We start from the raw sequence: 27,777 nt of genomic DNA, 5'->3' as shown, positions 1-27,777 counted from the left end.
CATGGGAATACAACTGGACTCACTGGTGACGGTGGCAGAGAAGAGGACTGTTGACAAACTAGTGAGCATCCTGGATGATGCCAGTCACCCTCTGCATAGCGTTATCAGTAGCCAGAAGAGCCTGTTCAGAGCTAGACTGCTTCATCCCAAGTGTAGGACTAATAGACTCAAAAACTCCTTTGTCCCACACGCCATTAGACTGTACAACTCCTCTCTGGGAGAGGGGGGCTACAAGGATGACAGGGGATGCAAAACAATAACAGTGCAATACTTTTTTCATAACATGGTCACTACTGCCTAGTTTCTCATGTTATATTCTTATTTTACTGTTATATTTTTATTCTCATTGTTGCTTTTTTTTGTTTTACTCTTATTGTAGTATTTTTCTATTTTGTTTCCATTTATATCCCCATTATTTACTTTTCAAATTTGATCTAAATTCTGTACACTGCTGCTGGAATTTTATTTTTTCCTGAGGGAACTCCCCTGAAGGAATCAATAAAGTACTATCTATCTATCTCCCTATCTAGGCAGTGAACCACTTGACCACTTTGGTTCGAGAAGTACACCTGGCTTTATTTCACTCTTACATTTCACTTTGCAATGTGCGACGTTACAAGTGGGTCTACGATATTGGCTCCAACAGTATTCTGGGTAAAATAGTCGTCAACCGTCCACCAAAGTCATCCGTCACTTGTCAACAGAGTACAAGATAGGTGAGCATTCTTACGATGAAGGGCCCTTCATATTACCATAAAAGTGGAGTGGCAAAACTCAAAGAAAAGGAAACCAAGTTTAGAGGTGTTGTACGTTGTTTCCTACTGCTCCAAGCGGGGTGCGAACCCAGGTTGCCGGCATGAGAGGCGAGCATGCTGACTATAGTACAGAGTTTAATACTATGGCTACAAAAGTAACCAATGATCTAATGTGTCAGTTTTTTTTTGTTTTTTTTTGTTTTTTTTTTCTTTACCTGGGAGGAGCATAGTGGAGACAATCTCTGGCTCTTCCAGTGAGTCGATGATGCAGCGCTGGAACGTCTTACTGATGGTCGATTGCAGGAAGCTGTGAAAGGAAGACAACACACCTTAGTTACAGACAGTCTGCCCTTTGCCTCAAATCAAGAGATGAAATTTTAAGATGTTTAATCGCTACCGAGTGATCTCACCTCATCCAGGAGAGGCGATCCTGCCAAAATTCGTACATGATGAAGCAAGATCTGTCTGGTAAGTTCTGGACTGAAATGCTAAAGCAAGAGAAGAGGGCAAAGAGAAAAATAAAGGGCAGTGAAGGCTATATTGCAAGACAGAAATCATTTAAAGCCAGATGTAGACAAAGGCACTGACTGCAGGTTGTCGTGTTGTCCAGTGCTGGCCTCTATGTAGATCTTCAGAGCTTGTTGAAAGTTCTCTACGTCTTGTTCCTTCACTGACATTTGTCTTTGGACCAGAAGAATGTTCTAGACAGGCAGCAAGAGAAACAAACATAATATTAATTCTTAACTCCCCTTGAACTGGCTGATTGACATTGTATTGCGCATTGTGTATGGTTCTAGGCTGTGATATAGGGGTTTGGCTATAGTAGGCAGTCGTGTTTGCCTGCTGGTCAGAGCCAGCTCAAAAGAGAAGAAGAGTTGGCAAGCTGCATTGAATTGTGGAGTATGAATCACTAACATGAGGGTTACTGGTTCAATCCCCACCTCTTACCATCCTGGTCACGTCCGTTGTGTCCTTGGGCAAGACACTTCACCCTTGCTTCTGATGGGTCCTGGTGAGCGCCTTGCATGGCAGCTCCCGCTGTCAGTGTGTGAATGTGTGTGTGAATGGGCGAATGTGGAATTACTGTCAAAGCGTTTTGGGCTCCTTAAAAAAGGGGTAGAAAAGCGCTATACAAGTACAACCAATTTACCACTTACCATTTACATGTATAGGCATATGATAATTGTCAGACCGATATTAGGAATTATCACATCATATCGATAAATCCGATAACATTAAAAATATGTCCAATTGATATATCCGATAACATTAAAAATAGATCAAATAATGAAGAAAAAATGCTCCAATTAGGCAAGATTACTTATATTGGGCCGGAGGTGGTTTAGGGTGAACAAATCAAGCGCTTCTACCTTGTAGGAGGTCCTAACTTCCCTTAAACTCACTGACCTCACAGTATAAACAAACATGGCGTCGGTAGTGCGGAACGTTTTCACTAGGGATGTAAATCATACAACAACTCACGATTCGATTCTAATTCTTGGGGTGACGATTCAATTCAGAATCCATTCTCTATTCGACACGATTCTCGATTCAAAACAATTTTGCAATATGTAGTTTGGTGTACCTATTATTAATACAATCTTTTCAAAACAAGTTAAAAGTTACTAATTCTCATTCTGGCTGTTGACGTAGCGGGTAAGCACAAAGTATTTAAAAAAAACAAAAAAAACGTTTTCATAGATTTTTTAAAATTATGAATTTATTTAGAAACTGAATAAACAAGAATTTTTGTAAAAATAAATCAGCACCCCTATTCTTTACTCCTTCAGTTTGTCTCACCTACAGGAGTGCAAAAACTACAGTCAAATCTACATTTAAAGAACAATAAATGAGTTATTGGTTATTGGTATTGGTTTTGTAAAACAATAAGTTATCGTATCAGCTTGAAAAAAAAAATACTGTGCATTTTGTGCACATTGTGGAGTTGTGTACAATCATCTGCCAACATGAGAATAATTTATACTCCTATCTAATTTAGCTAATGTGGTTATTGTATTAAAAACCCTGTTTCCATATGAGTTGGGAAATTGTGTGAGATGTAAATATAAACGGAATACAATGATTTGCAAATCCTTTTCAACCCATATTTGATGTTCAAACTCATAATCTTATTTTTTTTTTGCAAATAATAATTAACTTAGAATTTCATGGCTGCAACACGTGCCAAAGTAGTTGGGAAAGGGCATGTTCACCACTGTGTTACATCACCTTTTCTTTTAAAAACACTCAATAAACATTTGGGAACTGAAGAAACTAATTGTTGAAGCTTTGAAAGTGGAATTCTTTCCCATTCTTGTTTTATGTAGTACTTCAGTCGTTCAACAGTCCGGGATCTCTGCTGTCGTATTTTATGCTTCATAATGTGCCCCACATTTTCGATGGGAGACAGGTCTGGACTGCAGGCGGGCCAGGAAAGTACCCACACTCTTTTATTACGAAGCCACGCTGTTGTAACACTTGTCTTGCTGAAATAATAACGTTGCTTGGATGACAACATATGTTGCTCCAAAATCTGTATGGACCTTTCAGCATTAATGGTGCCTTCACAGATGTGTAAGTTACCCATGCCTTGGGCACTAATACACCCCCATACCATCACAGATGCTGGCTTTTGAACTTTGTGCCTATAACAATCCGAATGGTTATTTTCCTCTTTGTTCTATAAGACACCACGTCCTTTGTTTCCAAATATAATTTGAAATGTGGACTCGTCAGACCACAGAACACCTTTCTACTTTCCATCAGTCCATCTAAGGTGAGCTCGGGCCCAGCTAAGCCGGCGGCGTTTCAGGATTTTGTTGATAAATGGGTTTGGCTTTGCATTGTAGAGTTTTAACTTGCACTTACAGATGTAGAGACCAACTGTAGTTACTGACAGTGGTTTTATGAAGTGTTCCTGAGCCCATCTGGTGATATCCTTTAGGGATTGATGTCGGTTTTTGATACAGTGCCGTCTAATGGAACAAAAGTCCGTAATATCATCGCTTACGTGCAGTGATTTCTCCAAATTCTCTGAACCTTTTGATGATTTTATGGACCGTAGATGGTAAAATCCCTCAATTCCTTGCAATAGCTCGTTGAGAAATGTTGTTCTAAAACTGCTCGACAATTTGCTTACAAAGTGGTGAACCTCGCCCCATCCTTGTTTGTGAATTACTTAGCATTTCATGTAAGCTGCTTTTATACCCAATCATCCAATCCAATCCAATCCACTTTATTTATATAGCACATTTAAACAACAATAACGTTTCCAAAGTGCTGCACAGCCATGTTAAAAACAATATTATGCTCCACCAATGACTGAATAAAACAAAAAATGAATAAAAATAAAACCAATAAAAACAATATAAAAACAAATATGATTAAAAACTACTTTAAAGGGTAAAATCAATTAAAACAGTAAAATAAAGATAAAAGTGTATAAAAAACACAGAGGACAACAGAGGACAGAGGACCACACAACTCACGTAGTGTTAAAAGCCAAAGAATAAAAGTGGGTCTTAAGACGAGACTTAAAACACTCCACTGTGGAAGCAGTTTGAACATGGAGCGGCAGAGTGTTCCAGAGCTTAGGGCCGACCACAGAGAAGGCCCTGTCTCCCCTGGTCTTAAGTCTGGTCTTGGGCACCACAAGCTGGAGCTGGCTTTCGGACCTCAGAGCGCGCGCAGGGATGTAAATTTGGATGAGGTCCGAGATATATTCAGGTGCCAGTCCATGTAAAGATTTAAAAACAAACAGCAATGTTTTAAAATCAATTCTAAAATGAACAGGGAGCCAGTGCAAACTCTGAAGAATTGGGGTTATATGCTGGCGTTTCCTGGCCCCTGTTAAAAGTCGTGCTGCCGCGTTCTGGACTAACTGCAACCGGGAGAGAGCTTTTTGGCTAATGCCAGCATAAAGTGCATTGCAGTAGTCCAGGCGACTTGAAATAAAAGCATGCACGACTTGTTCAAAAAGGTTAAAAGATAAAAACGGTTTATCCATCCATCCATTTTCTACCGCTTATTCCCTTTCGGGGTCGCGGGGGGCGCTGGCGCCTATCTCAGCTACAATCGGGCGGAAGGCAGGTTACACCCTGGACCAGTCGCCACCTCATCGTTTAACCTTTACTAATAGACGAAGGTGATAAAAACACGATTTTAAAACGCCATTGACTTGTTTGTCTAGTTTAAAATCGCTGTCTATAGTGACGCCAAGGCTGGTGACTTTGGGACGCACATAATTTTGCAATGGTCCCAAGTCAGTAAGGGCCGGACCAAAAACTAAAATTTCCGTTTTTCCCTCATTCATTATTAAAAAATTCTGGGCTAACCAAGCCTTGACGTCACATGGACAGTTAAGAAGGGGTGTAAGGGGGCCGTGGCTTTTTGAAATCGGCATATAAATTTGGCAGTCATCTGCATAAAAGTGATAAAACACTCCATGTTTCTTAAAAATATCTCCAAGAGGGAGGAGATAAAGAGCGAACAGGATGGGGCCTAAAATAAATCCTTGGGGGACACCACAGTAAAGCGGGGCAGAAGAGGAGGTGGCGTCCCCCAGCCTGACAGAGAAGGACCTCTCAGACAGGTAAGATCTACAAGTACAACCCATTTATCATTTAACCCATTTATCTGAACCACTCTAACGCAGTCCCCCTGACACCCACACAGTCTCTCAGCCGGTGTAAAAGAATTGTGTGGTCGACTGTGTCAAAGGCAGCTGTAAGATCTAAAAGCACTAAAATGGCAGAGCTGCCAGAATCAGACATTAAAAGCAAATCATTAAAAACCTTTAAAAGTGCAGATTCAGTACTGTGCAAAGCTTTGTATCCAGACTGAAATGGATCTAAAGTGCTATTTTCATCTAAAAAAGGCTGCAGTTGTGCCAGAACACATTTCTCCAAAATCTTTGACACAAAAGGTAATTTGGAAATGGGCTGATAATTTGACAAACTTGTCGGATCAAGACCTGGTTTTTTAATCAAAGGCTCAACAACAGCTTTTTTACAAAAGGATGGGACACAGCCAGAAATCAAGCTGCTGTCGATAATGTTCCTAACAGACGAATCAATAGTGTCCCAGATTTCTTTAAAAAAGCGAGGGGGGACTGGGTCTGTGGAACATGATGAGGGTTTTAGCTTGCCGACTATTCCTGTAAGTTTAGGCATGGACACAGGCTCAAAGGGACAGAACACAGTCGAGCACTGAGTGGCCACATTAAAACTTAATGGAAAACGAGAAAGATTTGCCCGAATAGAAGCAACCTTATCATTAAAAAAGGAGAGAAATTTTTCACATGTTTCACTTGTCATCTCCAGTGAAGTGGCTGGATTCGGTTTAAGAACATTACTAATAGCATTAAAAAGAACACGTGGCTTACTGATGCTATTTAAAATTAAGTCTGACAAATATTTTGTTTTCTCTGCTTTAACCACACTTTGATAATTTCGACAGTTTTCTTTTAAAATTTGATAGGAGACTTCCAAGTGACCCCCTTTCCACTTGCGCTCCGCCCTTCGCCACTCACGCCGAGCTGTGCGTGTGGTTTCATTGAGCCAAGGTTCCTGTTTTGGTTTGGGACGTATAGCTCTGAGGGGCGCTATACTATCCAGAATCTTAGAACATGTCGAAAGAAAAGAGTGCATCAATTGTTCAGTGTCTGCAGGGTGTGATATACTCTGCATGTACTCAGTAAACAAAGGAGAAAAGGCGGCTGCGGTGTCAGACATAATAACACGCGCATGACGCACGGCAATCATGGCACCCACCTGTTCCCAATTAGCCTGCCCACCTGTGGGATGTTCCATTTAAGTGTTTGATGAGCATTCCTCAACTTTATCAGTATTTATTTCCACCTTTCTCAACTTCTTTGTCACGTGTTGCTGGCATCAAATTCAAAAGTTAATAATTATTTGCAAAAAAAAGGTTAATCAGTTTGAATAACAAATATGTTGTCTTTGTAGCATATTCAACAGAATATGGGTTGAAAATGATTTACAAATCATTGTATTCCGTTTATATTTACATCTAACACAATTTCCCAACTCATATGGAAACGGGGTTTGTAGATATCTTCACTAACATGACAATTTTAATGAAGCTATCGTACTGCACAAATCTCACCAGGAGCTAACTATCTAAAATATTAAAAAAAAACAAGTCTATAATGCAAGTTAATAATTTTATGCTTTTATTTTGAAGCTTATTTTGCACCAAATTGTGTGCGTGTTTTAATGCTGTACAGCTAGACAGTAGTTATGATGTGGTAAGCTGCTTAGTGATAATAAGGAACATGCTGACATATACAGAACAATTTTATTATTGTCAAGGAAGGTGGTTAACCATGCAAAGTATTTCAAGCGAGCAATTTTTAATAATAGTAACGACAACATGAGGGTTATCGGGGTCAAGTCTTGATGACTTGTTCAACATAGGTTGGCGACATGAGCGGGATCGAGTTCAGCAGTGGATGATAAATCAGATCTATTTAAAAAAACCAAAAACATAATAATGACCATATATTGTTACTCGACTTACCGATTTATACGTCCCTGCCAGTGTGTCTTCTTTGAGAGGTTCCAAATGTGGACTCTGAGAAGGTAGAGATATTTGAGTCATACACAAGCCAAAGTATGACTTATCACATCCAAGCACAAAGCTTTGGCCCTCACAAGGAGGATATGGCCAAATGTATATTAAACGTTAGAGCTGTGGTTATAATAAACTCCTGTCTGCAAAAAGAAGATAAGGAAATGTCATTACGGGAGTCTTAGCATGGGACCCAATTTCCTCCTGATGCAGACAGGATCTATCTTGGGAAAAGGTGTCAATTTTGAGTGCATATGTTTGATTGAAGCGAGAAGATATTTTGCAAGGTATTTTTGCAACGGCATAAAACAACCCACAAAAACCTTTCTTTGTTGTTTTAGGGAAAAAAAGAAAAACTGTGGCACTGTGGGTCTCTCTTTTAATTAATTTCTTGTACCCTGTAATCTAATTAATTTTTATTATTATATATTTCCTATGAGTTTCATATTTAATACAGAGTGATTGATTTTGACTGTGTCTACTCAACTGCAGCGAGTAACACGCGTGTATTTGAAGTTCTATTATTAAAATCACTAGTAGCAGCAATAGGGATGGTAAAGGTATTCTATTAAGTATATTCAAGTCTCTTCTACTTGCCAACTCTCCTTCCCCCTTTACTGCATTATGTGACAGCGGAGTTCTCCAAATGAGTAAACGATTATACAAATTAGTAGGGGTATAACAGTATTGTAGATACCGCTGTATTTTGATTTCAAAGCCTTCACAATAATGCCGTGACGCACGACGGTGTCAAACAAAAATTTGCTTCTCAATAATTTGCACTTAAAGATACATGTTTGTAGTAAAAAAATATGATAAGAACATTTTAGCATCGTGTTTGTGTTCAATTACAGTAAGTGTGTTGATCCTACACATTTCTGCCACTTCATTTTACACACTGTTACATTTTTCCATCTTTTAAGGACATATACCACAGTATTATAGTACCATGGCCTAAAATACCGTGATAATATCGAACCGTGAGATTTTGACACTGTTACATCCGTACTAATTAGGGATGGGTACCATTCACTTTTGAATACATACTCTACCAATTCCAAGATTCTGGAAATCAATACTCAACTGTACCAATTGCCGGTACTTTTGTGTTTGTTCAAATATGTTGATAAATTACTTCATTGTTCTCAATTTCTTGTATTTTAGCATTGTCCAGTTTTTATATTGCATTTCTGTGTCTCATTTGCAAGTGATGTACTGTATTTTAGAGTAGACTTTGCATGCAGTTACAATTCCTAGACATTAGATAGCAGTAGTGTACTTTTGAGCATCTTGTTGTTGCTTTGAAATGTCAAAATATCTAGAGGCAATCCAGCTGTGTCCGCTGTGAGTCCTTGACTGCTTGTTTCCCGGCCAAGTGCTTGAGGCTGCAACTGGACATGACTGCACAGGCAAAGAAAAGGTGTCGAAATATGTGTGAATAGGTACTATGTGTGTGAATGTGAGTGTGAATGTTGTCTGTCTATCTGTATTGGCCCTGCGATGAGGTGGCGACTTGTCCAGGGTGTACACCGCCTTCCGCCCAATTGTAGCTGAGATAGGCGCCAGCGTCCTCCGCGACCCCAAAAGGGAATAAGCGGTAGAAAATGGATGGATGGAAGATGTAGTACTGCCAAGTACAAAATTTAGTACTCATCTCAAATACTAATATCTTATTGTGCTAGAGTGGAGTCCAATCAATCTGCCCAGTAACATATGATCATGACAATGATTAGCAGTACTGTTTAACAGCATTGCACCCCCAACTAAGCTGAATCTGATTTATTTTACGAGTTTTATAGTGAATAACATTGTCTATTTTAGTGCATTGTTGCTAAAAGGACATAATAATATTGATTCCATACCAACCTCACAGTCCAGCTTATCTATGAGATGCTCCAACTGGTCAACCTGGGAGCCCCAATGGTACTCTGACTCCACGCTGACCCCTAAAACACAACATCAACATGATTCTTAGTCTAACGTCACACTTAAATACAACACATTGTCCTAGTCGATGGAACACACCTGTGGTCAGCATGCCAGAGTAAGGGTCCGTCGGGGAGAGACACATGTTCTTCTGGATGCGTCGGCCCGGACGTTTGGTCACCCTCTGGATGGGCAGGTTCTCTGGTTTCTTCACTGTCCTCCTGCCAGTGCAGCCTTGGTCGTGCACAGCCTCCATGGCACAGTCCAATGATGACTGCAGGGACTGCAGCTGGGTGGAGGTCTCCCTGAGCAGGAAGCGTGTCACAAACTGACCCAGCACTGAGGAGCCCTGATACTCCTGCATGGTAGGAGAAAAAAAGGAACAAATATACCAATAAACAACATTTTCGTTGTGCATCTTGAGTGTTTTTTAGTTGTATTTAACAGAACTCTATATTGTCAAATGTTCCTCAGGGTGAGACCGATCTTCACTGTTCACTCAAACAAACAAATAAATCCCAGCATTCTCTTAAGCCCTAGACTTAAAAACGAATGAACGAGACAAAAACCACAAAATCTTATAGCAGCACTACTTCACTGTGACGACAAAGGAGCTGCGACACCTCAGCCAATGTTTCCTTTTTTATCTCGAGGGACATTCTACTCCATTTATTGCATCGTTTTTGTGTTTTCCTGCACTATAAAAGCTTTTAGACCAGAAGTTCTAGTGAGAGTGTAAGCCACATGGCAACACACAATACTAGAGGATATTACACACTACCATTGGGGACACTTAGTGCATTTAACAGTAATTTTCAGAACAAAAAAACCCACAAACTTTAGACGTCATAGAAAAATTAATTGAAGGGGTACTATACTTTTTTATTTTTATTTTGCCCATCGTTCACAATCCTAATGAGAGACATAAGGTTTTCTTTTTTCCATTCGGATCTGTAAAAATCGTCTCGTTCTTGGTGGCTGGCATTCAAGCTAATGGGAGCAATCGATATTGCCGCTAAATTACTTTAAAAATGTATCCAAAAAGTGCCAAAAATACATCATTTACGTTCCGTAAAATGTATAATAACTAAACTGTAGCAAGATTGTTATTGTAATAGCGAACACTGAGAAACTATTTTTCTAGTGTAGTAAGATATTGTCTTAGAACGACATGCTAAGGCAGTGGTTCTCAACCTTTTTTCAGTGATGTACCCCCTGTGAACATTTTTTCAATTCAAGTACCCCCTAATCAGAGCAAAGCATTTTTGGTTGAAAAAAAGAGATAAAGAAGTAAAATACAGCACTATGTCATCAGTTTCCGATTTATTAAATTGTATCACAGTGCAAAATATTGCTCATATGTAGTGGTCTTTCTTGAACTATTTAGAAAAAAAGATATGAAAATAACTAAAAACTTGTTGAAAAATAAACGAGTGATTCGATTATAAATAAAGATTTCTACACATAGAAGTAATCATCAACTTAAAGTGCCCTCTTTGGGGATTGTAATAGAGATCCATCTGGATTCATCAACTTAATTCTAAACATTTCTTCACAAAAAAAGAAATATTTATGGAACATACATACATACATCCATTTTCTACCGCTTATTCCCTTTTGGGGACACGGGGGGCGCTGTTGCCTATCTCAGCTACAATCAGGCGGAAGGCGGCGTACACCCTGGACATGTCGCCACCTCATCGCGGGGCCAAATCCCTACTCAGTGGCCTAGTGGTTAGAGTGTCCGCCCTGAGATTGATAGGTTGTGGTTCAAACCCCGGCCGAGTCATACCAAAGACTATAAAAAATATGGGACCAATTGCCTCCCTGCCTGGCACTTAGCATCAGAGGTTGGAATTGGGGGTAAAATCACCATAAATTATTCCCGGGTATGGCACCGCTGCTGCCCACTGCTCCCCTCACTTCCCATGGAGTGATCAAGGGTGATGGGTCAAATGCAGAGGACAAATTACACCACACCTAGTGTGTGTGTGACAAACATTGGTACTTTAACTTTATGTATGGAACATGTCCACAAAAATGAATATTGCATTGTTGCATTTATTTTCACAGTTTATGAACTTACATTCATATTTTGTTGAAGTATTATTCAATAAATATATTTATAAAGGATTTTTGAATTGTTGCTATTTTTAGAATTAAAAAAAAAAAATTCACGTACTCCTTGGCATACCTTCAAGTACCCCCAGGGGTACGCGTTCCCCCATTTGAGAACCACTGTGCTAAGGCATTCGCATTAAGTTTGGTCAAGCTGGCCGGGGAATTTTTTTCAAGTTGACTTTGGGTAAGCACGCTATATATGTACGCATAGCTTGGCTCCAAGTTCCACATTTACACAGTAAAATCTCGCCAACCTCACTTTTTCGGCTTGCGTCTGCTTCAACTTTTCACCCTGTGTTTGTGCTCTTTTCTATAAGCAGAAGTTCATCCTCCATATATTCAGCTTCAAAAAGATAAGTTTGCGAATCCTCATTTGTCCAAAAATAGTCACCTTTGCTGTCTGTTACCAACTCCGCTATGATTACAACACACTCTCGTTTGTAAGTAAAACCACCTATTTGTTGTGGGAAGTCGGAAGTGCGATGCTGTTGAAACGGAAATAAATGCGCTGAGGAAAGAAGTTCAGATGATGCATAAAATGACCAATATACGGTAAATATTGAACATATTACATATTTTTATGAACGTGTCTGTTACTACATTTATATGTAGACATACAACACGTATCTAAAATGTTGATGGAGGATTTTTAAGTTGTTTTAGGGTTTTGAAAGCTACAATGGTGACTCCAATTAGCCACATTTTGCAAGTGTCTTTATCATCTTTAAAATTCTAAAAAATAATTAAAAAGACGTGTGTTCTTGACTTTCATAATGATTGTGAATGATAGGCAACATTTTTAAAAAAGCGCAGTTTCCCTTTGAGTCTTAATATTACATTAAAAAACGAGTCATTTAACAAGAATGTAATTCTATTATAAGAAAACAAATCCTGAAATGTATACAAAATAAATACATATTATATTTTAATTAAAACAAAACTAAATATTTACAAGAATTATGTTGACACAATGTTGCAATCAGTAAGTTTACATGTACATTTTACATGTACATTAAGGTAAGGATTACTGAAAATAACAATTGTACTTGTAAACGTCATAATATCACAAAACACAATTCTAATCAAATAACAATTACAACAATAATGTTGTAATATTACCATATAAAAACCCAAATAATAAATAACAAGTAGAAAAAAATTAAACAAGGAAAAAAAAAAAAAAAATTCCAATATTAAAAATGTACAAGAATAAACCTAGCAATACAATGTCAAGCAGCCGGTTCAGGGGGCGTTAAGAAATAATAATGTTCGGAAGGGAAAACCGATTAGTATTCTTCTCATAACCATCAGACTTTTTTGTAGAAATATTTGACTTTATTCTCTTAGTACTGAGGACAAGACTATTGTTAAATATTATTCCAACATTTTTTTTTAGTACGTCCACAATAATCTTATAATATTATTACAACATTTATCAATAATATATAACAATATTATTGTAATGTTATATACATATGTGTGTATATATATATATATATATATATACACACACACACACACATATATATATATTACAAAATAAAACTTTGTTCTTGTAACATTCAGACTATTTCATAAAAATATTTGACTGTATTTTTGAGAAAAACTACTTTATTTATTGTTAAAGAAATCTTCTGTAACATTAAGACTTCTATCTTTTAGTACTGTACTTAGACTTTATTCTCATATAATTATGACTCGTACCAACACCACTATTTATTATTACAATATTAATGTAAGATTATGGCTTTTTAAATCAATAAATTACAAAATTATTCCACATCTTTATTTTTTAGAAAATACCATTTTATTCCTGTAACATTAAAACATAACTGAATTTGTTGTCACTGGATGACATTTTTCTTCTTTGCCCGAATGCTGCGGCATCTGGGTGAACACAGATGCTGTGTGCCGGGTTTGAATAAAACGAGAGAGGATAAAAAAAAAATGTGGAGGTCATGTGACGTCAGAGGAGTCTGTTTGCTGTGTGCTTTGTCTGTTTGTGTTTATGTCATCGATGCTGCACGACTGGAATTCATTGTTCATCTTACCAGCACAGGAAACACAAAGTAAGTCCCTGCACATTGTAGTGAAAAGATCAGTGCCGACATTCCTCTCCATATTAACAGTCTATTCATTATTCCCTTCATTTTGCCGCTGACAAACAAGGGGCCAGTAGTTGAGGGGGACAAGAAGGGAGACACACTATAAATTTGATCTCAGAGGAAGTTGTTTGAAATTGAGCTCCATTTGTGGAAAACAACGCAAATAGAGCTATTAGGCTCCAGATCTTTAATCCCCTCTACGTCTCATGAAATATACACTCATGGCAGCAGTCACAACGGTCTAATTAGCACATTCCACATTTTAAAGCTGATGAAGGTTGTGTCTCTGTAAATCTTTTAGAGCAGGATATAAGAGTAATGGCAAAATACACAAAATATGTAAAAGAAAAAAATATTTAACCTTATTGGGATGAGACGGATGACATGTTTACTTAGTGAGTCCGGGAAGGAACAAAATCAATATAATGACAAATGGGCTGTGTCAACACTCCCCGTCTGAGTATAAAATATAACAGCAATAACATAAAATGCGTTGCCAGAAGAAGTTTTGTTTACATTTTACACTGATTTTTACTTAAATAAGCAAACATGAGGAAGTCTTTCCATATTTCGTAAACGCTAACATAGAGTAGTACCTAAAATGTATGTTTTGATTGATTCATCTGCCATCCTCAGATTAAAGTAACAATAAGGAATTCCTTTTTCCCACCCGCCTGTGGTAATGGCTGGACAAATGGACAGAGGTTAAAAGATCTATAGCATCCAGATGTTTTCTTTTTGCTCCTGAAAATTAATCCGGCACTCATTTTCCATATTATCCAGTAGTTTTTGAGCAATGGGTAGATAACTAACTGTACCCGAAATGCCCCCTTTCCATCGCCAGACTTGATATAGTTGGTGAGACGTCATCTATAGAATTGGAGCCAATTTCCCCTTATATATTTTCAATAAGGGGAAATTATAGATTTTCCTTCCAATTGCCGTGTCTGCCCTGCTTGCCTCTTTGTCTTGTCCTGTCTTGTTTACCTTTCTAGTTGCCTCTTTTTGCACTGTTCTCCAAAATCTAAACAATAGTATTGATCAACTGACCGATCAACATATTTTCGACCTCATTTTCAGTATAACCTGTCTGTCCTGTCCGAACGGATGTTGCTGGACACACAAGGAACTCTTGGGAGAAGAGGAGTTCCCCAAAGCTGCCACAGATGTTTGGAGGATGCAGGCAGAACTGTGGAAACTCAGACTTTTGTGATTTTGGATAACATCAGACCGTCTGCCTTGCAGGATGAATTTGAGGACCAGAAGAAGACAATTACCAAGTAAGAAGTGTGTTTTTACTGGCTGAAACACAACCATTCAAATCTTTATTGTTTTCCCCGGTTCTGATGTGGCAAGGTCGTTGCTTCAAGACTCCCCTCGAGGACGGTGCAGCAAACGCGAAACAAACTCCTTCCCTGTCAACAACTCCCAGAAAGATAAACTCTGTTCCTTTGCCACAGCATACAGAGTGAATCCAGGTCTACAGACTTACCACACACACCATGGACCAAGGCTAAATATACATATATCGCCATTTCAGACCGTCTGCCCAGCAAGATGAATTTGAGGACCAGAAATAGACAATTACCGAGTAAGAAGTGTGTTATAACTGGCTGAAACACAACCATTCAAATCTTTATTGTTTTCCCCGGTTCTGATGTGGCAAGGTCGTTGCTTCAAGACTCCCCTCGAGGACGGTGCAGCGAACAGGAAACAGACTCCTTCCCTGTCAACAACATCCAAAAAGATAAACTCTGTTCCTTTGCTACAGCATACAGAGTGAACCCAGGCCTACAGAATTACCACACACCATGGACCATGGCTACATATACATACATCGCCATTTCAGATAGTCTGCCCTGCAGGATGAATTTGAGGACCAGAAATAGAAAATTAGAGTAAAAAGTTTGTTTTTAATGGCTCAAACACAACCATTCAAATCTTGATTGTTTTCCCGGGTTCTGACGTGGCAAGGTCGTTGCTTCAAGACTCCCCTCGAGGACGGTGCAGCGAACGCTAAACAAACTCCTTCCCTGTCAACAACTCCCAGAAAGATAAACTCTGTTCCTTTGCCACAGCATGCAGAGTGAATCCAGGCCTACAGACTCAACAAACACACAAAGGACCATGGCTACATATAAAACAAATCACCATTTCGGAACTTCCCCGCTCCTCCAATTCCTTTTCCATAGACACTGTAGCCTGTGTTTCCTTAATGCTCTTTCAGCTTTCCCTTGGGGAAAACATTAGTAGAAGAGGATGTAAAATAGTATCAAACCAAAAGTTTTATTTTCTCTCGTTGATGAGTGCGGGTCTGCTCTTCTTTCTCAATTTTTCCTCAGGTCCGGTCTCCGTCTTTTTTCCTGTCAAGAGTGCTCCTGATTTTCGGGATCACATTTGAGTCTTTTACATTTTTTCCATCCAAACTCAGACCAAAACCCTTCTTCTTACACTCTTCTTGCTTAGTGCATCGCATGAGTCAATTTGAAGAGCTCCATTCTTTCCTCATATTAATTTGGAAATGTTTGCAGGCTGACCCCTTCTTTTGTTGTATTCCCACAACCTGCAACAATGCATCTTACTATATTTCATCATTTGTTTGAATTACAAACGTATGCATGAAAGAATTCATCAAAGAGGCTTGGATCTCCAAAATTTTCAATCATATTATTGGGCCGCTAATATAAACTGTATGATGTATTGGTCACACTACCTACCGCCTTAAAAAGAACAGCCCCATATGGGTAAGAATAAAAGCATTGTCGTGCCCTTCTTCATCACTGCCAGAGTTACCATCGCCTTTAACAGACGATTTGTTCATAAGCAAACCAATAGTAAAGCACACACTACGAATTATTTTTCAGTTGAACAAAATACTTGATCTGATTAGCATTTATCTTTTCAGCCCAGTGAAATTGAGTCATATACTTGTATTTATACTGTACCTTCAAAAATTGTCAGAGCCTTTGATGTGGTCTGAGAGGTGCCTGAAAAACTTTTTTTAATATTTGATTTGCTTCTTTTGCAAAGATTAAAAAACACATGTAAACCGCATAAACCTGCAAATTAAAAACTGTGTTAAAAGCATCATTAGTTCTCTAACAGACCCCCCGTTGTTGATATATGTCACTTGACCCAACAAGAAAAGGGACAATCTTGTAAATACTATGATTAATTTCTACTAAAAAATTATTTTCACTTTCGAAAATTAAAAGAGAATGGGCAAAGGATTTCCAAATATAAATAGATGTTGGAACATGGACCAAGGTTCGGGAAGGGGGGGTCACACATCTTCAATGTGTGCTCGACACGTTCTTATTAAATTTAAAGTGGTGCATCGAGCGCATTACCTCAAGACCAAATCAGCCAAACTCTTCCCACAAATTAGCCCACCATGCGATTGGAGTTACGTGTTGGATGCAACGCTGTCCCATATGTTTTGGTCCTGTCAAAGCCTGTAACCTTTTTGGTAGGGCACTTTTGATTCCCTATCTACCCTTGTCAGAATTAAAATTGCTCCAGACCCATTGATTTTTCTAGTTGGAGTTTTACCAGAGGGGTGGGACAGGCAATTCTCATTTACCACATTACTGGCACATGGTTTAATTTTACTAGAATGGAAGGAGGCTTCCCCACCGATCCTTTCTCATTGGATAAGTGATGTGCTATTGAATCTTGAATTAAAGAAAATAAGATTCATGCTGCTTGCTTCTGAACACAATATTTTTAAATATTTGGAAGCATTTATACTCTTTTTCGATAAACCCACTGCACACATACAGGAATTTCAGAGTGTATAAAAGGGTTTGGAGGATATTGCATATTTTTGAAAATTAACAAAAAAAACTCAAAAAATAATTTCTGCGTAAAAATACCGTGATTCGGGATGAACATTTTACCAAATCACAAACTATGTAATATAAAATTGCCACCAGTCTTCTGTAGGGTGACGTCAGTAGGCTGATGCAGGCCCACCCACATTTTGGAACTAAAAGTGAGCGTTCCAAAGTGTGCTGAAAGTCATTACAAAACAAGTCTAAAATAAATACACTACTGTGTCCATTTTATAGGGAATTTTACCTCTAAACATCATTTTAGGTCCAGTACTATGAAATCAGTGTCATGGTTGTCAGCATTAGATAAGCCCTTTAACATGCATTTAAAGAAGGCTAGTCCACCAATATTGAAAGTATATCATTTTCCAGGATAAGGATGAATTGATGATATATTTATTCAGTATTATTCTCCACATACTGTAGTGTGAGACATCAAAGTGGAAAGTCAACTCACCTCTTTAGTTTTATCCATGGCCTTTAAAATAGCCACATTCAACTTTTCCAAAGCAGACAGGACACTGACGTACTCCCCCACATGTGGACTGAAGTACTCTGAAATGGAAATATTTGGCAAAAACTAAAATTAAATAAGGTTTCTGAAATACAATACATGTAAATAATATGCGTACCTGAGAGTTTGTCGATGTCCATGTTGCTATATGAAGAAAAAGAAATAGAACTTTCAGACATTGTTCTATTTGTAAGTCCATTATTCATCAGTTTGCCACAAACCTTAAAGGCCTACTGAAATGAGATTTTCTTATTTAAACGGGGATAGCAGGTCCATTCTATGTGTCATACTTGATCATTTCGCGATATTGCCATATTTTTGCTGAAACGATTCAGTAGAGAACATCAACGATAAAGTTCACAACTTTTGGCCGTTAACAGAAAAGCCCTGCCTTTACCGGAAGTCGCAGACGATAACGTCAACCGTTGATGGCTCCTCACATCCTTACATTGTTTTTAATGGGAGCCTACAACAAAAAGAGCTATTCGGACCGAGAAATTGACAATTCCCCCATTAATTTGAGCAAGGATGAAAGATTCGTGTTTGAGGATATTGATATCGACAGACTAGAAAAAAAAAAAAAAAACGCGATTGCATTGGGACGGATTCAGATGTTTTTAGACGCATTTACTAGGATAATTCTGTGAAATCCCTTATCTTTCTATTGTGTTGCTAGTGTTTTAGTGAGTTTAATAGTACCTGATAGTCGGAAGGGTGGATCCACCGGTGTCTTGAGGACAGTGTCTAATGGAAGTCGACGGCAGCTGTACAGACGGCACAAGCTCAGCTGATCCCCGGTAAGAGGCGGCTGGTTGACATTTGGTCGGGAACCATGTTCGCTTGACCGCTCTGATCCATAGTAAAGTTTCACCTCCGGGAATCACCGTGTGTTTGTGTGGCTAAAGCTTCTCAACTCCATCTTTCTACTTTGACCTCTCCATTATTATTTGAACAAATTGCAAAAGATTCAGCAACACAGATGTCCAGAATATTGTATAATTATGCGGTTAAAGCAGACGACTTTTAGCTGTGTGTGTGCGCAGCGCTAATATTTCCTAACAGTCCATGACGTCAGGCGTTCACGTCAGCATTCCGCGACGTTTTCAATAGGACACTTCGCGGGAAATTTAAAATTGCAATTTAGTAAACTAAAAAGGCCGTATTGGCATGTCAAGTCAAGTCAGCAGCCTAACAGCCTGGTGGTGACAGCTGTTGGTGAGTCTGGTGGCGCGGGAGCGGAGGCTCTTGTATCTTCTTCCAGAGGGAAGGAGACTGAACAGGTTGTGTGCAGGGTGGCTTGCGTCACTCACAATTGTTGCAATGTTAATATTTCATCATTGATATATAAACTATCAGACTGCGTGGTCGGTAGTAGTGGGTTTCAGTAGGCCTTTAAACGTCATAAGTGAGCATACATTGTAACGTAAGGAAATATTTCTGCAGCAGGAGGCACTACAGACAGCAGCAGAACATAAAGACGATTAAAATCAGGAGGATCTTACTCTGTGTGCTGCCTGTCGATTGAATAATAAAGCTCCTGCATCTGCTCCTCTGTGAGGACGCCGTCGCTGAAGTATGACTGGAACTCCTCCAAGGACAGCTTCCCGTCATCTGAAAATACCACAACATTGCAACCAGGTTGTATCATGACTGGTTCTGCAGCATATTCATGGAAAACAAAAAACACTGTTCAATCCTTGGCAAGATTGAAGTAAAAAAAACCCAAAGAGAATATGTATGAGGAAGCTAAGCAGCATCTCAGGGGGTTTGAGAGCTCGTACAGAAGGAACATCTCACACACTAATAAGATCTCGCTGTCATCTTGCCTGCTTTGCTCGACGAGCACACACCACTCAGGGATGTTTGCCAGGCAGCAGAACTCCCTCTGACTTGTCTGAGAGCAAAGTAAATGATATCATCTGTTACTTGATAAGAGCAGCTTTCACTTCCTACCAGTACGAGAAGACAATGCCTTTTCGCAGTAAAAACAAATATATAATTATTTAATACCAATGTCTGACTGACTCTTTTCCTATACTTCTGAAAATCTAACCAAAGTGAAACACATTTTCTTATAGTAGCGAGAAAATAATTATAAGTGGACTGACACTGAAATGTGAGTACTCTTGTTTGTAATTAAGTAAACATGAATACAGTAATGTAAATCAAAGAAAACAATTAACAGAGGGAGATAATAGTCCAAATAAATATGTTTTAGTCCACACACAAGTCTGCACACTAATTCTCCAAATGTTTGGTTATTTAGTGATCTAAAATCCATCCATCCATCTTCTTCTGCTTATCCGAGGTCGGGTCGCGGGGGCATCAGCCTAAGCATGGGAGCCCAGACTCTCCTCTCCCCAGCCACTTTGTCCAGCTCTTCCCGGGGAATCCCGAGGCGTTCCCAGCCCAGCCGGGAGACATACTCTTCCCAACGTGTCCTGGGTCTTCCCCGTGGCCTCCTACCGGTCGGACGTGCCCGAAACACCTCTCGATGTGGAGGAGAAGCGGCTTTACTTTGAGCTCTCCCCCGGATGACAGAGCTTCTCACCCTGTCTCTAAGGGAGAGTCCCGCCACCCGGCGGAGGAAACTCATTTCGGCCGCTTGTACCCGTGATCTCGTCCTTTCGGTCGTGACCCAAAGCTCATGACCATAGGTGAGGATGGGAATGTAGATCGACCGGTGAATTGAGAGCTTTGCCTTCCGGCTCAGCTCCTTCTTCACCACAACGGATCGATACAGCGTCCGCATTACTGAAGACGCCGCACCGATCTGCCTGTCGATCTCACGATCCACTCTCCCCTCACTCATGAACAAAACTCCAAGGTACTTGAACTCCTCCACTTGAGGAAGGGTCTCCTCCCCAACCCGGAGATGGCACTCCGCCCTTTTCCGGGTGAGAACCATGGACTCGGACTTGGAGGTGCCGATTCGTGTCCCAGTTGCTTCACACTCGGCTGCGAACTGATCCAGTGAGAGCTGAAGATCCCGGCCAGATGAAGCCATCAGGACCACATCATCTGCAAAAACCAGAGACCTAATACTGCAGCCACCAAACCGGATCCCCTCAACGCCTTGACTGCGACTAGAAATTCTGTCCATAAAAGTTATAAACAGAATCGGTGACAAAGGGCAGCCTTGGCGGAGTCCAACCCTTACTGGAAAAGTCTCAGACTTACTGCTGGCAATGCAGACCAAGCTCTGACACTGATCATACAGGGAGCGGACCCCCACAATCAGACAGTCCGATACCCCATACTCTCTGAGCACTCCCCACAGGAATGCCTTCTCCAAGTTCACAAAGCACATGCAGACCTGATCTAAAATGCAGTTTTTAATAATCATTGATGAAATCAGACGTCATATAGAGGGCCTTTGTGACTCCCCCAGGGGGTCTGTGAAGGTACTGGGGCAGGATGGTAAAATATTTAGTTGATTGGACTTTTTCATACGTATTATTTTTACACAAATAAATTAAACGCACATTATTTTTGGCAATAAATGGCATTGGCACGGACACCCTACTCACCCTTACCTGTACACTTGCAGTTTTGAAATCAAAACATAAAACAATATTATTGGATTCATGTAGGCAGTGAGCGATTACTGCAGCAGCTGTCATCTAGTGATTAGCTATCTAGTTGCCAGCTAGCGATATGGGGACTAGCTGCTACCTAGCAATTAGCACACTAGCTGCCAGCTAGCGATTAGCACACTAGTTGCCAGCTAGCAATTAGTAGTGTAGTTGATAGCTAGCAATGAGCACAGTAGTTGTCAGATAGCAATTAGCGGTGTAGTTGTCAGCCAGTGAATAGCGCGCAAGTTGACAGCTAGCGATTAGTGCGTCAGTTGCTACTGTAATTGTCAGTATCTACAGTTTGTATTAGCGGCACTACTGCTAATATATAAGTATCTCAGTATTGTACCATGTTAAGGTACCTTTATGACCAGTTTAGTATAAAACCATTTTCACAAGCTATATGAGTATGGGATCAGTTTGGGGGTCTTTGGCCTGGACAATGTTGAAGACCCTTGGATTACATATTAATTGTGCTATACTTCAACACCAGAAACAAATGTTTGTATTTCCAATTGTTGTTCCCTTGTTTATTATTATGGTTACCTTTCTATTTTTGATTGGCTCAGGAAATATGTTTACTTGTGTTTTTAGCTGTATTTTATTATTTCATTATTTAATTTTCCGTCAGTCTACCACCAGGCATCTGTGGCTCCAAATAACCAACACCAATGTGTGAATGTGGACTGAATGAATGGGGTATGACTGAAAATCTATTTGAGTGACTAGAAAGGGGATTTTTCAAGTATCCTATCAGTTAGTAGTTGGTTACTTATCTCTGACATACATCACTTTTTTCACAACTGTGGCTGTATGTTATTTAGAGGGCGTTATTGGCAAAGTAGGTCAATTATAATTACATTTATTGTTAGCAGCCACTTGCTAACAGTTTTTCCACTATTTAGAATGAACCGAAAATACAAAGACATGAGTGATCTTGTCTCACATAAGGATTGGGTATGATGGGCAAAAAAAAAAAATGCAGTTCCCCTTTTAGTTCCTCATGTGATCATTTTGTTCGATTTTTGCTCCTGGGTTCTCTCTATATCTGCAAAATTATTCATGGTAAGCTTATGTTTATTATCTTAGAATAATCAATACTAAGCATAGCACACACCTCTGAGGTTTTAATAGAAAACTGCAATTAAAAAATATATATATTTTGTGAGACGAGAACACAGCGTTTTTCTCTGTTCTGTGCTGACAGTTTTTCACCAACTGTGCAAGTAATAGGGATTCACCTATTTTACTTATAAAGCGCTCCAAAAAACAAAGCTCCATTTACATTATTAATATTAACCCAGCTATAAGGACATTGTTACTGCAGGAGTTAACCGAGAGGAGTGACGCTACTGATAGATCACACAAGCTACTGATGACATCGCTTGCTAAGCATTGCTTGTTTGCGTTCATCATTTTTACCCGGCAACAAGCTGAATCTACCAGCTCAATGGGGAGCACCGGTGTGTGCTGAAAGATACAGCCATCCCTTAAGAATGCATTCTCTTGTGCTGTTGTTGTTGACGAAGGTAGCGTTCGTTTTTGTGCGCTCCGTGAAATAAATGCACCAAGGAAAGAATTTCTGAAAATGATTAAAGGGGAACATTATCACCAGACCTATGTAAGCGTCAGTATATACCTTGATGTTGCAGAAAAAAGACCATATGTTTTTTTAACCGATTTCCGAACTCTAAAAGGGTGAATTTGGCGATTGAAATGCCTTTCAATTGTTCGCTGTCGGAGCAATGACCTTTCTCCCATGACGTCACAACAGGAAGCAATCGGCCCATTTTCTCAAACACATTACACACACCAAGTCAAATCACCTCTGTTATTTTCCGTTTTTCGACTGTTTTCCGTACCTTGGAGACATTATGCCTCGTCGGTGTGTTGTCGGAGGTTGTAACAACACGAACAGGGTCGGATTCAAGTTGACTTACGTGGAGTGTGCTAATCAGACATATCAATGGTCACGGCATGTTAATCGATGCTAACATGCTATTTAGGCTAGCTGTATGTACATTTTGCATCATTAGGCCTCATTTGTAGCTATATTTGCATCCATCCTTTCCCTCCACCCACATTTAATGCCAAACAAACACATACCAATCAACGGATTCAAGTTGCACCAGTGGTGAAAAGATACGAAAGTCCCTCGCACACTTTACCGACGATAGCGATGGTACGACAGGGATGGCACAGAGATGTGTGGATATCCTGCGACACTCAAAGCAGATGCATTTTTCTTCTTTAATTTCATTTTCGGTACCTGCCTCCACACTCCAACCATCCATTTCAATACATGCGTAATCTGTTGAATCGCTTGCGCCGCTGAAATCCGAATCTGTATCCAAACTACTATGCTATACCTTTCTGTGCTATCCGCCATCTTTGTTTGTGGCGATGTCACGCAGTGACGTCACCGGAAAATAGATGGGTGGATATAACGATGGTTAAAATCATGCACTTTAAAGACGTTTTTTGGGACATTGCGTGATGGGTAAAATTTTGAAAAAAACTTCGAAAAATAAAATAAGCCACTTGGAACTGATTTTTATTGGTTTTAACCCTTCTGAAATTGTGATAATGTTCCCCTTTAAATTACTGTAAGTATTACATGTTGTCATGAATGTGCCTGGTATGGTGACAGCATGTATATAAAGCATTGTGGGAGGTTTTTGTGAGGGCTTTATAGGTGGAATAGGAGAATTCCCAACACAGTTAAACCTCGGTTTAAGTACCCCTCATTGTACGAGCTTTTTGATTTCAAAATATTCTTTGGTGTACGAACTTGGTCTCTGTGTACAAACGTTTCATCCACTCATTGTGTGCCTCGCAGTGAAGCCATTTTTTGCCTGGCCCATCCATTGAGGGCCGGCTGATTGATCTCTGGTGCTTATTGTTTGTCAGCTCAACATTGCTGTTGTTAGATACTGTTTTCAGTGCTACTTTGTGTTCTTTTTACGTGTCTTCTTAGCCAAAATGTATCTAGTTTTGCTAGCTTAAAGACAGCAATGGAGAGGCGATGTGTGGTTTGAGACATTCAGGAAGTATCCAGTTGGGGACATCTCTGCGTTGCTGACCTAGCTCCACTCGGGATGGTCTCCTGCTGGCCCCACGATGGACTGGACTTTCACAATATTATGCTAGACCCACTCGACGTCAATTGCACCGGTCTCCCTTAAAAGGGGAGGTCACCCACATTGGCGGTCCTCTCCAAGGTTTCTCATTGTCATCCTACTGGGTTGAGTTTATCCTTGCCCTGATGTGGGATCTGAACCGAGCGTGTCGTTGTGGCTTGTGCAGCCCTTTGAGACACTTGTGATTAAGGGCTGTATAAATAAACATTGATTGATTTATTGATTGATGTACAGGATTGTCAACACTGCCTCCCTTCCCCTGTATTCTTGTCTCATCTCAAGGATTGTGGATTTTGATTGTACCGAAAAGTGCTAAAATATTATGAGAAGTGTCTCATTCTGTGCTCTTTATTTTAAGCCTATGTGCCACAAAAAGGAATCAGGATATTAAGGATGAATGCTTTACATATTGGTGGTCAAGGAGCAGAATGCTGCAACTTTGGTGTAATATTTTGAGCAGGATACTTCATGTGGCAAGATGTAGGAGTACACCAGATCTGACTCATTCTGCCGCCTTTCTTCACCATCACCTTCACACACAACTCAACTTTAGTGTGCAGCTCAGATGGCACATTATGTAAGTGCCTGTCATAGAACAGCAGTGTGGTGGCAGACCTCACAGGCTGAACTGTAATCTGTCCGGCATGTGCTTTGGTGGCGCCGCAGGGTAAACAATCAATCCATTAACTTGGTCAAACGTGTCTAATTATGTCATCTTGATTGTTGTTTTCATGCAATTAGTGATGAGGAGCAAAAACCGACGGCAATGCAGTCCACAGTCTCAGTAGCAGAATATGCGTATTTTCATGCAATGGATACACCGCAGGATTGTGGCTATTTTAAGAGCTGTTCTTTAGGCAGATAATACATCAGTACCTCACGCCAGACACTCTCCTCCCTATCTGACGTTACATTCACGCCGTACTGTATATACTGTAGCTGCTGTTCTGAGCGTGTATCTCACCACAGACACATTTCCTTGAGGGAGTTTACAGCAGCAATAATTCATGAAGCTTTGCACAGCGTCATACAGTAACTTATAATGTGTGCTGCTAGTAAAAAACTGGTGTTTTTTGGAGTTTTTTCCTCGGTTACTCAAAAAGCTTAGTCTGATGTGGGCAAATCTGAAGCTTGACAGCTCTTTCCATTGACTTCTGGAACAACCATGATTGAGTCCCACGAAACGATTGCCATGTTTTTCTTTAATAAGAATTTCATGTCAATTATTTATCAACTTTCTTTTTATATTGATCATATGTATAATATTTTGTTATTGTATATATATATATATATATATATATATATATATATATATATATATATATATATTTCTTTTTTTTTCTCTCTGGCACTCATCGAGGGTGGACGCTCCCTTTTCCTCTCCCTTATCTCTCCTGCTTACTTCTTTGTTTTGTCTTGTCTTAACTTTCTTGTTGCCTCTTTTTTGCAGTGCTCTCAAAATCTAAACATTGGAACTATTTAACTGGCCTCAACAAAATTGACAAGATCTTGGGTTTCGGGGAACCTGCTGTCGTGATGACGGGGTTGCTGCTGGACACACAACGGACTCTTGGGAGAAAAAGGAGGGCCGCGTGCCTGGCGACCCTTTTCTGTCGAGGACGTGAAGATATCTACCTATTCGGAATTATGACAACAGGCCATCTGCTGATTGGAGTAAGCGTTGCTCTGGTTTGTCGACAAATTGGAAGTTGCTGGCAGTCTTCAAAGTACCCCAAAGCTGCCATAAATGATTTGGAGGATGCGGGAAGAACTGTGGATTACATCGGACTGTCTACCCCGCAGTTTTTGAGGACCAGTCATAGACAATTTTAGAGTATAAAGCAAATTTTTATTTTCACTCGCATACAAATCATTTTAACTTGGATTGTTTCCCTGGTTTCGAGACTCTCCCGAAGATCGCTGCAACGAAGACAAAACACACTCCCTTTTTTGTCTCATGGACACACACTTGTTGTTGTGAACTTTGGACTAGCGACGGCAAATACATCAAGGCCGCGGAACAGAGACACACTATGGGCTTATATACACACACACACGTCCACAAAAAATATACGCCACACGTACACCCCCCCTCCCCCTAATCCAACACCCTCGACGCAAATCCCGTAGGGGTGATGAATGGATGGTCAGCGCCTGAGAGCTCCGGCCTACCACCATGACCTTGAACTACCTTCCCTCTGTTGCTAGCTATCTCGAGATGTATGTTGTAATATGTATATGTGCTTTGCTATGGAAGTTTTTTCTCACTCCAGATTGGGCCCCTCTAGGAGCCCAGTCTGGATTGTATTTTTTTACTCATCCTTCCCCTGCGTTGACCTTTTTCCCATCTTTTACGGGGCGCCTTATGGCGACCCATCAGCGTTCTTGTTCTGTAACCCTGTACACTGTTTGTTTGTCTAATCTTAAAGAGGTTTGTGCTAAAAACAAAGTTTCGTTGTACTTGTTGCAATGACAATAAAGACCTACCAACCTACCTACCATCAGGGGTGGGCCGTCAGAGCCAGCAAGGCCTAACATAACCAGAAATCCATCCATTTCCTACCACTTGTCCCTGTTGAGGTCACGGGGAGTGCTGGAACCTATCTCAGCTGCATTCGGGCGGAAGGCGGCGTACACCCTGGACAAGTCACCACCTCATCACAAGGCCAACACAGATAGGCAGACAACATTCACACTCACATTCACACACTAGGGCCAATTTAGTGTTGCCAGTCAACCTATCCCCAGGTGCAAGTCTTTGGAGGGGGGAGGAAGCCGGAGTACCCGTAGGGAACCTACTCAGTCACGAGGAAAACATGCAAACTCCACACAGAAAGAGCCAGAGCGCAGGATCGAACCCAGGACCTTCGTATTATGAGGCTGACGCACTAATCCTGATAATTTTTTAAGATAAAAGTAATTTTTTAATTTACTTTCCCTAAATATCTAAAACTATTCATATTCTCTTCATGTCATATTATGCTCCTTCCAATGCTGTTGTTTTAGGTTAGAGTTTGTATCCAATCAGAATTCAGCTAGCTTATGTTGCCATGCTGTAAGAAATCTGCCCGGAACCTTCAAAATCAACAATGCAGGCGTCTTTGCACTGTCAGTGAACAGACACATAGAGATGATAGACAATAGCGATAGCCAATCAAATCACGAGTTGTTGTCAGCAAGGCCTTTTAGCTGGCCTAACACAGTGATTGGATAC

General features: G+C 40.0%; 1 protein-coding gene across 1 annotated transcript in view; it reads right to left on the bottom strand.

Annotated features, from left to right (window-relative positions):
* Positions 1 to 27,777, bottom strand: part of LOC133554735 (N-terminal EF-hand calcium-binding protein 1-like) — a 44,879-nt gene that overhangs the window by 2,889 nt on the left and 14,213 nt on the right. Inside the window, exons 3-11 of the mRNA XM_061903826.1 lie at positions 19,348 to 19,456; positions 17,964 to 17,989; positions 17,789 to 17,886; positions 9,372 to 9,630; positions 9,213 to 9,292; positions 7,296 to 7,349; positions 1,344 to 1,456; positions 1,166 to 1,243; positions 971 to 1,062 (exon numbers count right to left, since the gene is read on the bottom strand). Of these exons, the coding sequence (XP_061759810.1) occupies positions 971 to 1,062; positions 1,166 to 1,243; positions 1,344 to 1,456; positions 7,296 to 7,349; positions 9,213 to 9,292; positions 9,372 to 9,630; positions 17,789 to 17,886; positions 17,964 to 17,989; positions 19,348 to 19,456 (909 nt within the window). The remainder of the gene's footprint in view (positions 1 to 970; positions 1,063 to 1,165; positions 1,244 to 1,343; positions 1,457 to 7,295; positions 7,350 to 9,212; positions 9,293 to 9,371; positions 9,631 to 17,788; positions 17,887 to 17,963; positions 17,990 to 19,347; positions 19,457 to 27,777) is intronic.

Source organism: Nerophis ophidion, linkage group LG06, assembly GCF_033978795.1.
Source record: "Nerophis ophidion isolate RoL-2023_Sa linkage group LG06, RoL_Noph_v1.0, whole genome shotgun sequence".
Taxonomy (NCBI): Eukaryota; Metazoa; Chordata; class Actinopteri; order Syngnathiformes; family Syngnathidae; genus Nerophis; species Nerophis ophidion.
This window is presented reverse-complemented; position numbering and strand designations above follow the sequence as displayed.